Here is an 11,051-nt window from a genome sequence, read left to right as displayed (position 1 = left end):
GCTTCAACTGTAAAGTGATGAATGGGCAGGACAGCTTCAACTGTAAAGTGATGAACGGGGAAGACAGCTTTAACCGCTTCAGCCTGGAGAGCCTGATTCAGAATATGAACAACCTGAGCCTGGGCAAGAAGCAGATGCCCACGCTGCCCCTGGTGAAAACAGTCAATGGGGAGAGCGCCTCGGACGGTGAGCCGGAGGAACTAAAAGACACAAAGGAGGGCGAAATGGGGTCGCAAGGAGATATGCACACGGGGGAAGATACCCACTCGGAGGAGGAGGACCACTCCGGGGACAACAAACCGACCGTCACAAAAGCGAAGCACCTTTCCCCCGAGGAAGAACAAATATACAAAGGTCCCTCCTTCCCCAACAAGATGGAAAATGATCAATTTAAGATGCTTTTTTTAAGTGAAAAATTTCCAAACCACGCGAATCAGCTAAATGGCTACTCAGGGAAGGGGTACAACGGAGTTGGTGAAGTCACTTACACCGACTTGACTGAGAACGGAGTGGCCAACCTGTGCAGCGTGAGAGACGTACAAACGACCATCACCCATTTGTACAATCACCACAACGGCACGCCGAACGGCACCCCGGAAAGCAGCCATGTAAGTGGCAGCCGTGGAAGTGGAAGCCATGCAAGTGGCCGTAGCGCCCACAACCAAATGATGGACTCCCAGTATGACTTGAGCAGCATGTACAGAAAGTTAAATGCACAGAGGAGCCTAACCGGAGTGAAGACTCTCCAGCAGGAAAGTATCAACCACAGTGTTGCAAATGTGTTCAGTGGTCAACACTACCCTAGTGCAAATAATGGGTTCCCCCGCGAAAGAGGAGCTGAAAAAAAAATGGAAAATTATGACCTTCAGGGAAAGAAGCATTTTTTAAACTACATGGGGGGTAATGGAATGGAGAGCGGTGGCACTTCAAGTGGACACACACACATGGGCAAAGTCAGCGAAAAGGACGGAGGTGCCCGAGTGCCCCTCGATGGCGTGTTCCTAACCAATGCAAGTCAACTCCCGCGTGGCCATCATGGTAGCATTATGAGCGGTAGTGGTGGAAGTCGCGGCAGTCACGGAAGTCACGACGGGAGCGGAAACGACACCGTGATGAAGAATATTCTGATGGGGAAGACAAACCTTTACTGCACCCCCAATTGCAGTGGCGTGAATGGAGATGGCATAGAAAACAGCAGCAGGTATAACTCAAGGGAAGAAAGGAATATCACCAAGGTTGACCCATCAGGTCAATTGGGCCAAACAAAGAATCTGCACGACATGCTCATGAACGACTGCACGAATGGTATGTCTAGCTATGAGGTAGGTGATTTTTTTTTCCTCAAAAATGCGCGCCACCTGAATGGCTTGACTTACCTGCATGAGGAAAATGCTCTACAAGGTACTACGAACAATTTTGCAGACAAGATGAATTTGGTTAACATGTGTGAGGTGAACTACGGTAGCTTGAGGGACTCCGGGGTAGGGTTCACTAGGCCAACACAGCAAAGGGTGGTTGTTGAAGGTGGCCTGCTAAATGGGGGCAATCACTATGGAGCGTGCGGAGGGGGGATACAAGGCCAGTACCAGAACCGCGGTTACGAGAATGACTACTCTAATCATGCGGAATACTCACACGTAGGTGTGTACACTCAGCCGAACCATCTGATAGGCATGCAGAGGAACAACGACCTCGTGAACATGCAGCGGAACAATGACCTCGTGAACACGCAGAGGAACAGCGACCACCTCGTGAACATGCAGAGGAACAACGACCTCGTGAACACGCAGAGAAACAACTCCCCCCTGAACCCACACATGCATTCATACGAAATGGTCCACAAGAGTGATGGCAGCTTTAGCAACTATGTGCACAACGCTAGTAGGGAAGTGGCGAAGATCGGGCAAACCAATTCAGTGACCGAGAAGGGGAGACGGGGATAGAATGAGGAGGGCCTTTCAGACGGCAGCAGCCAGGACGATAAAAAAAAAAACGCGCAGTTATAACCCCCTGACGTACAGCTTCAGCGGGCTCTATGAGTGTTTAGCCAGGGGGGAGGATGAAGAGGAGGGAGCAGAAGTGGAAGCGGGGGAAGAAGAGGAGAAGGCGACGGAGTAGACGCGTGTAAGAGGTGGGAAAACGTATCACGTCTTCCACGCAAAAACAACAGATGGCACAAAGGCAGTGCAACTGTTGCATGTCCCTCCCCCCCGATTCACATCGACATGTGGGTGAACATAAAAAGTGGAGCCTTGAGTAAAATGCAGTTCCCTAAGGATGATGAGGCGGGCGTGAACCGATTCTTGTCCAGTAGCTTTTAAAAAAAAAAAAAAAAAAAAAAAAAAAAAAAAAAAAAAAAAAACAGCAGTATTTCCCCGCATCGCAGTATGGACTAACAACATTGCGCTTCCCGAACTGATGCTCAATTAAGGCAATTTACCTTGAGGGTGTGTTTGTAGTGGGTGTGGACGGGGGCTGTTTCCCCGCTAACACTTCTTACTCCTTTCATTTCATCTCCCAATATGGTGTGTGCCTCCTCAATTGAGTGCAGAACGCAGGAAAGAAAAAAGGGTGTTCCGTCCGACCCTCTTTTCCAAAGGCACCATTTGAAAGTATTGTTTTTTCTTCCTTTTTTTTTTTTTTTTTTTTTTTTTTTGCAGTGCATACCCATTCGATGGAGAGGATTGCGTCTTACCTGTTTAGGCACACCCATCAGAGGGTATGCGCTGTGTATTTAACGACATGAAGAATGCGTCCCTAAATTTTTGTTGTCCTTCGTTTGCACACCGCGTTCTCTATTCCCACGCATGCCCCGTCCACTTGTACAATAATAAAATTTCCAATTTTTTTTTTTTACGTAAAATTAATTTTTTTTTTTTTTTTTTCGTCCTTTTTTTTTTCATTCTTCGCATACGTTACTCTCTCTTTTGAACGTTGCGCAAATGTGTGCCTTTTTTTAATAGCGCTAGATATTTTTGTTCACTTGTTTGTTTTCGCCTGTGTACCATCAGTTTTTTTTTTTTTTTTTGTTTTTTTTTTAAACACACAACTAGGGGACTCAACATTGTTACACACACACTGCATTTCTCATACATTCCCGTTGTGAGGAAATACCAACGTCGATGCGGATCTGAATCTTGGTGTGCTGTTCTTATCGTCCCCATGCACACGTATGGCTTATATGTATGCGGGATGCTGATTCTCTGTTTCCATGACCGCGTGTTTTTTTTTTTTTTTCCTCTACCCATCGAGAACGGTAGCTATGAAAAAAAGGGACATAAAAACGCAACACGTCAGGAACAAGCGACAATGCATTGTATAAGAGTAGTTGTCTGCACAAAAAAAAAAAAAAATACAATAAATAAATAACAACTTACTTGCCGCATAATCCGCAACAAAGCATGCGCGAAAGAAAAAAAAAGAGCTAATCATCCGGTCTCCTAAACTCGGCTGTTCCTTGATAGCAGTTGCACGTGCAAGGTTGGGAGAATTCCTATTTCGCTCAGTGCATGAATTTTTTTTTTTTTTTTTTTCTTTTCTTGTTTCCCCGTTGCGTCACCACAGTTATAAATGTAGCGCAGACGGAAGGCCAAAGGAATGACAAATTAATGTCGGCACAGGCGGGTTGCTCGCATATGCACCTGTTTCCTTTTATTTGCTTCTATTTTTTTTGCTTCTTTTTTGGTTTCTTTTTTTCCCCGGTTTGTCCATTTCTCCGCAGAGGTTCCCCTTGGCTGCTTTGCAAAACTGCACAAGAAGGGACATACACACACACACACAAGGGGCGGGTTGAACATACCTTTACGTCAGCTGAGCAACTGACCAACTGACCAATCGCCCCCCCCCTGGCGTGGCAGCACAAAATGCGTAACTTTGCGAGGATCCCGCTTTGTCGCCCCCTCGGGGGGAAGCACCCGTTCCGCTTTAACAAGGCGCAAATAAAAACACTGCACAACTTCCTAGACGTCCTGGAATTTGAAGAGGGGAAAGAAGACGATACGGAGTATAGGCGAATCGATGAGCTAAGCAAATACGTTGAAGTTATAAAAATTAAGGACAGCCCAATTAACGAAAGTAAGTACTATGGGTACAATTTCGAAAATGAAGAAAATTTTTTTGACCCCAATGGAGAATTGAAAAAAAATTTACCTGAACAGGTCATACAAAATGAAGGAGAACGAATAAAGGAATACATACATGTGCCCCCATTTGTTTTAACGAAATTATGTGAATATGCATTTAAAGAAATATTATTTTTTTTAAATAAAAAACATTTGAAGCAACTGAGCAACATATTGAATGATGGGGAGTCCAGCAAGAACGACAAGTATGTCGCCATGACTTTAATTAAGAACGCCGTCATCAGTGCTGAGCAGAATTTGCCTGGATGCCAGGACACGGGGACGGCCATCATTTTGGGCAAAAAGGACGAGGACATATTAACCTCTTATGAGCACAAGTATTTGAACTTGGGTGTTTACAATGCCTATCGCAACAATAACTTTCGTTACAGCCAGCTGTCTCCCCTGAGCATGTTCAGCGAGGAGAATACAAAGAATAACTTGCCATGCCAGATTGAGATATACAGCTCCGTGCGCGGGGGGAAGGCACATGGTGGAGTAACAACGCCGGGGGTGCGGGCGTCTCCCCCGTCTTCTCCCCCCACTTGTGCCGCGTCCACCGCGTCCATCGCCAAGTACGAACTGATCTTCATCGCCAAGGGCGGGGGGAGCGCAAACAAGACGTTCCTGTTCCAACAAACCAAGAGCATCCTGAACGAAGACAAGCTCTACGATTTTCTCCTCGAAAAAATTAAAGAAATTGGTACCTCCGCATGCCCCCCATATCACTTGGCAGTAGTAATTGGAGGGCTGTCTGCTGAAATGAATTTAAAAGTGGTAAAGTTAGCGTCCTGCAGGTACTTGGATGATTTGAAGAAAGAGGGTGGAGGGTACGGAAAGGCATTTCGAGACATGAAGAGTGAAGAAATTATTTTGCAGAAGGCACAAGGGCTAGGTATAGGTGCTCAATTTGGGGGGAAGTACTTTGTACATGATGTGAGAGTGATCCGCTTGCCGAGACATTCTGCTTCGTGTCCTATTGGCATTGGTGTTTCCTGCTCAGCTGACAGGCAAATTAAATGCGTAATAAATCGAGAGGGGGTATTTATGGAGGCTCTGGAGCATGAGCCGATTAAGTACCTACCAGAAATTACGTACAAGGAGTTGAAGCGGGTCGGGGGGGTGGCAGCGCGTACTGGGGAGGAGCACTCCGGAGAGGAAGACACAGGGGAGGGAGGCATCGCCATCAACCTTAATCAGCCCATGGAAAGCATCCTTAAATGTTTATCGGAGCACCCCGTGTCGACCCTGCTCCTACTATCGGGCAAGTTAATAGTCGCCAGGGACACAGCCCACAAAAGAATAGTTGATGATTTTGTCCTGCACGGAAAACCCATCCCAGAGTACTTTAAAAAATACCCAATTTACTATGCAGGGCCAGCGAAAACTCCAAATAATTACGCCAGTGGTTCTTTTGGACCTACCACAGCTGGTCGTATGGACGCGTATGCTGAAGTACTTATGAAGAATGGGGCTTCTTTAATTTCGTTGGCCAAAGGGAATAGGTCTTCCGTGGTACGGAACGCGTGTAAAAAGTATCACGGGTTTTACTTGGGGAGTATAGGTGGGCCTGGTGCCATTTTGGCCAAGAAAAATATTAAAAAGGTGGAGGTGATTGACTTTGCGGAGCTCGGGATGGAGGCTGTGCACCTTATCGACGTGGTCGACTTCCCGGCCTTCATCGTCATAGACGACAAGGGAAACGATTTTTACAATAAGTGGATCCCCGCTTAATGCGAAGCGGAGCGGAGCTAAATTATGCATGTACATGTGTATGTAATATTTCACTTATCGCAGTGCACCAGGTGGGCCGTAATATACATCCACTGCACATTTTGCGGAAATTTTTTTTTTTTTTTTTATTGTACTTTTCGTGTCCATCACACTGGGAGTGGGGACCACCCATGTGACAACGTGTGACATTTTTTTTCTGTTCAATTGGACTTGTTTCTACTGTTTGGAAACAGCAGCGTTGGTCTTCCCTGAATTTAACACCCATTTGGTGGGATGCTTCGTTTTATTTCGTGTATCCTGTGGACTGAGTCTGGTAGATGATAGCCCTTGCCCCATTTTGGCGACGTCCATTTTGGCGACGCTCATGTTGGCCGCGCTCATTTTGGCCACGTGCGCGTGAGTTGTTGCAGATGCTGCTGAACCCTTAACACTTGACTGGGTCCCCTTTTTTGAGGCAACCTTGGGGGGACCTCTCAGACCTGGTTTACCCTTCGGATCCGGTTTATTTGCAACTCTCGGGAAGGCTTTACTATCTGTTGGGTTGAGATGGACCGGCGTGTTGCTTATCCCGGTCGTCGTGGCAACCCGTTGGGAAGGCTTCCTCACTGCTGGGTGGCGTCCCCGCAAGGGCGTACTGTTCGTTCCCTTGGCGCCTCCGCCATATCTTGTACAGCCACCAACACCTCCGTCGATGTTATACCGATTGTTCCTCTTGAGGAGAATTCCTGTGTACTCTTCCCTGTTGCTCCTGTTTTCCATTAGCACCTTAACCGCCTTTACGTGGTCTCTCACAAACTTATAAAAGTCATAACACAGTATCCTCTTTTGTATGGCTCTATTGGTGTGTTCCTCCCTTCGTTGCGTTAGTCCATCGTTGGTGTCATCAGGCCGTTTTTCCTCACGAAAGAAGTAGCAGTTCTTTTCAGTGCACTGATGTCTTATAGGTATGAGTTGGTCTCGTTGTTGTGTGTAGCTGTCGTCGCCAGTTTGATCTGCCCCACTAGTACGTCCCTCTCCACATGCAAGGGGTTCTTCTCCATCAGGTTGGTTCTCCCCTCCCATGAGGACGTGTGTCTTATCCCAGAAGGTGCATACATAACTTCTATCTCGCTCCTTCGTCATGGTATGTACAATTTTTAACACGTTCAACAGCATCAATCTTATATGCCCTACACATTTCACGTATGAATTTGAGGCGACGTAATTTATCTTCGTTTCTGAAATGCATTTGCGGAGATCGTCGTAGTAGGCTTCTTCCTCTTCGGCCCCGTCTGCCGGCGCGGTGGTGGCGATTGGCACGGTTGGCGTGCTTGGCGACGTGTGGGAGGTGTCCGAGGCGAAGAGCCCCTTCAAATTGGACAGCAGACAAATGATCAACTGAATAAGGACAGACGAATCGTAGCATAGGAGGAGGTCAAAGGAGGTCCTCTGAATGTGATATATCGAGTTGATAATTTTTTTTGTTTCTTCACGTAGGAGATAATTGCAGATTAGAAATATGTTTGGGTACATGTCTTCTCGGTTAACGCGGAACGTCAAATTGGACAGATGGTGATGCTCCTTCTTCTTCTCCTCCGTGTGCCCCTCCCCGTAATCGTCGTCGTGCTCGTTGTGCAACTGGTAGCTGTACATGTCGCTACTCATGTAGAGGCTACTCTCCTTTGCTGCCGAATGACACTTAATTAACTTTACCCTTTTTTTTTTATTGCTTTGTCCAGGCATCTTCCTCGTGGAGGGGGAGTAGAAGCCCTCCACAAAATTGAATAAGTTTTTGTTCATATATAAAAAGAAGTAGGTGAGGAAGGATGTATTCACATCGAACTTAATGTTTGGTGGGTAGGGGAAGAGAGCCTTGTCTTCACCAAACACCATGGTTTGCTCGGCTCCCCTTTGCAAAATGTCATTCATGTAATCGCTCATCCTCTTGTGTATTTCTACGCTGTCTGTTTTTTTCTTGTACCCTTTGGTCTTGTTCAATGAGATGAAGCGCTCGCACTCGCCGACTATCTGTGGGGTGAGGCAGGTGGAGAGGGGCATGACAGAGTTGCCCCCTCAGGGAAGTACACCAAAAAGGAAAGTACGCTCACAAAAATGCGCGCAAAAAATGTCTGCACAAGAATGCGCGCGAAGAATGTTTTCACAAAAATGTGCGCTAAAAATGACTGCACAAGAATGGGCGCGGAAAAGGAAGACCCACCTTCTTGAGCCACTTGTTCAAAGCCAGCAAGACGAACAGGTACATGTTGGCCTGAGCAACACATTCCGTGCTCTCGAACTCCTCAATAATTCTGCACAAAAAGTGAGGCACGTCATTCACTATACCCTTGGCTTTGTACAAAAATTTATTTACAATTAACACCTCCTTGAGTTGTTGGGATTCCTTAAAGATATAATTTTCGCATAAAATTCTAATCAGGTTTTTGTATTCGTCTTTGAATATGCCATGAGGTTGGTCTCTACCCCCTTGGGTCACCTTCGCGGAGCTCTTGAGCTTCTGCAGGAAACGCTTCCTCTGTTCATTTGCATTCTGTGTGGGGTGCCAATGGAGAGTGAAAATGGACGGAAAGAGGGGAGGGGTACACACACAACCTTCCATGTGTGTGTAAGCTAATCCGTGATGTCGTTTTTTTTTTTTTTTTTTTTTTTTTGGGGGGGAGAGGGGCGGGTGGTCAGGGGCAAACATGGGAGGAAGGCGTTCCTCTCCAATCAAGCGTCTCGCCCCCATCGCGCGTACCAAATAGTTTCCATTCTTCGTTATCGTGGAGTACCTCTTGAGGAAGGCGTTCCTGTAGTGCCTAAGTTTGTACAAGGCTGCCGTATCATAGGGGGGGTCTATTTTGAGGGTGGTGTCCATTTGAATTTGCGTCTTCGAATTGGGGAAAGGGGGGAGGCAGGCATGCGGTTATTGATGAGTACACCTCAGTCGACGCTAATGCGAACATTCCACACGGACGTTGCTAAGGAGGCATCTCCGCTCACCTTTTCGCCAACTTCCACTGCTGCACAAACTTCACTCGTTTTGGTCAGTTTTATTGCCCTCTTTAAATTTTCCTTTATCTCCGTGAGATTTTTATCCTTAAGGGGGGGGAAAAGAAGGGAGAGGGGATCCTTGTACAGTGGAACAGGTTCATCTGTGCATTAGCGTCACGTTGGCCACGTCACGTTATGCGCGCCACATTATGCACATCCCGTGCCTGCCGCACCACCGCTTTGCAGCTGCTCGCTCCTGTTACATGCGCCTGTTGCCTCTCCACATCTTGCTTCAGCTGGACGAGGTTAGCATGGACAGAGTTGTAAAGCCTCTCTTTGTACAAGGAAATTATTTTTTGAATGAGCTTATGGTATTGATTAACCGTCACTGCAAAAATGTTTGCCACTCCTTTCACATAGTTGTGCACAAGTCGGTACTTGTTTGTGAAACATATAATGACGTAGTCCATCATTTTGAGGTGCTGATATAGCTCATCCATTTTTGCTCTGTCGAGGGCATTTGTTTCCATGTGAAGCTGTGAGAATGAACAAGTTTGTCTTTTCACATTTTTCATGTGTTTCTTTTGGGGACCCTCTACAGGGAACGGGGGGCAGTCACCCACATGGAGAGGGGGAAAACAAAAACAAAGCCAGAAAAAAGGACGGTCCACATATAGGACTTTTCTTTTTTTTTTTTTTTTTTTTTTGCGTGAACGCATTAAAATGGATTACTTTTTTTTTTTTCCCCCTTTTTTCAATCGCGAACGGAGTTATGTAGAAGGTAGGACCTAATGAATTCATCAGGAGGTGAGGGGGAGAAGAAAGAAAAGGGACCGTTCCCCTTTTACAAGGACATTTAGTTTAGAAGTTTACCCAGGTGTACACATAGACAGGTATTGCATCTCACGGAGGGGGGTGAGAGGGGAAAAAAAAAAAAAAAATGTATAGTGCGCAAAAATGCCGCAAGCAGCGCGCGACGGGGCACACATAACGATGTATACACGACGGATTGAGAAAATAAAGGAGCGCGACGGACAAGGGGGGAGAGAGTAGATCCAGCGGAGGGGCCAAATCCTCCTGTGCAATATGCTTCACGTTTTTATGGCATATATGCAGAGGATGCAGTCCAGAGTTTCGTTTCCCATTTGCACGCTGCAAAGACCTGCGCAGGCAGAGTGACCAAGGCGGCGCAAAAAAAAAGAGAAAAAAAAAAAGGAAAAAATGTGAACACATAAAGGTAAAATAGGATGCGTAAACCAGGGGGGTGGGGAATAATGAACTCTCAGGTTTGCATATTTTCTGCCATCCCATCCCTATTCCTCCCATGTGTGTGTGTATGTTGGGCTGTTTCAGCTCGTTCTGTCCATGGGGCGCACACGTTCGCGTTCATTTCCTCGTGTGTGCAACTTTTGTACCCAGCCACCCCCCCACATGCACCACATTCTTCTTGAACGTTTCGCGCAGTTGTTCATTCTCTCCTAAACGCATCCCTTTCTCTCATTGCGAACTACGAACCGTCGGAGTTTTCGTTCCACAGACAAACGTTCGATGTTGTTAGCGGCGATCCGTTCTTCTCCATCAAAATGCAGGTAGCTATTTTGGAAAAAAAAAAAAAAAAAAAAAAAAAAAAAAAAATGCACACAGAGTTAGCTATTTGTTTTAAAAATGAGTACTTATAAAAATCCACACTCAGGAGATCTCCACGAAACACTCCAAAAATAAATGACTGACTAAATGGGGTGTTTATGGGCACTGTTTTCGAGGTGAGATTGGGGTTACTTGTTTGTCTACTCAGCCTGTTTGAACGACGGCTACTCCACTACATGCTCTCAGGGGAAGTGCCAAAACGTACCGACGTATTTAAATGGCTTGTTCAATTTGGACAATTCCTTCAAGGCTGTGTCCAGAATCTGAGATACCCAGAAATTCGTTTTCTCGTCATTGTAGTGCATTTTTTCCAGAAACTGAGAAATGGTCTTTGGTCAAGTTGCCACAAAAAAAAAAAAAAAAAAAAAGACAAACCCGTAACATTTTGAAGACGATATTGTAGCGCATATCACGGCGGACAGACTTGCTTGTCCCGTATGCGCCATCGCGAGAATCCACTCCTATACGTCTCTCTGTCGTTGAGCAGTTACCTGTTTGCCTATCTCCTCCATCAGCTCAATGTCGAATTCGTCCTACACGGGGGGTACAGTTGATTTATTTGTGCTTCGTGCGGGGTGC

At 46.2% G+C, this 11,051-nt stretch overlaps 3 protein-coding genes across 3 annotated transcripts in view; 2 read left to right on the top strand and 1 right to left on the bottom strand.

Annotated features, from left to right (window-relative positions):
* Positions 1-1,943, top strand: part of AK88_02875 (uncharacterized protein) — a gene marked incomplete at both ends in the record, with an annotated part of 6,284 nt that extends 4,341 nt beyond the window's left edge. Inside the window, one exon of the mRNA XM_012480498.1 lies at positions 16-1,943. Within this exon, the coding sequence (XP_012335921.1) occupies positions 16-1,943 (1,928 nt within the window). The remainder of the gene's footprint in view (positions 1-15) is intronic.
* A 1,920-nt stretch (positions 1,944-3,863) lies between these two features.
* On the top strand, positions 3,864-5,855 carry AK88_02874 (uncharacterized protein; the record flags this gene model as incomplete). The annotated part of the gene is made up of 1 exon (XM_012480497.1): positions 3,864-5,855. The coding sequence occupies one exon, from the start codon at positions 3,864-3,866 to the stop codon at positions 5,853-5,855; it is 1,992 nt and encodes a 663-aa protein (XP_012335920.1).
* A 216-nt stretch (positions 5,856-6,071) lies between these two features.
* AK88_02873 (uncharacterized protein) lies at positions 6,072-10,777 on the bottom strand (the record flags this gene model as incomplete). The annotated part of the gene is made up of 6 exons (XM_012480496.1): positions 6,072-7,862; positions 8,053-8,382; positions 8,590-8,721; positions 8,835-8,930; positions 9,089-9,420; positions 10,678-10,777. The coding sequence occupies 6 exons, from the start codon at positions 10,775-10,777 to the stop codon at positions 6,072-6,074; spliced, it is 2,781 nt and encodes a 926-aa protein (XP_012335919.1).
* Positions 10,778-11,051: the final 274 nt, after the last annotated feature.

The sequence above is a fragment of the Plasmodium fragile genome, assembly GCF_000956335.1.
Source record: "Plasmodium fragile strain nilgiri unplaced genomic scaffold supercont1.30, whole genome shotgun sequence".
NCBI classification, from domain to species: Eukaryota; Apicomplexa; class Aconoidasida; order Haemosporida; family Plasmodiidae; genus Plasmodium; species Plasmodium fragile.
The sequence above is the reverse complement of the archived record's forward strand: the minus strand, read 5'-3'. Positions and strand labels throughout refer to the sequence as shown.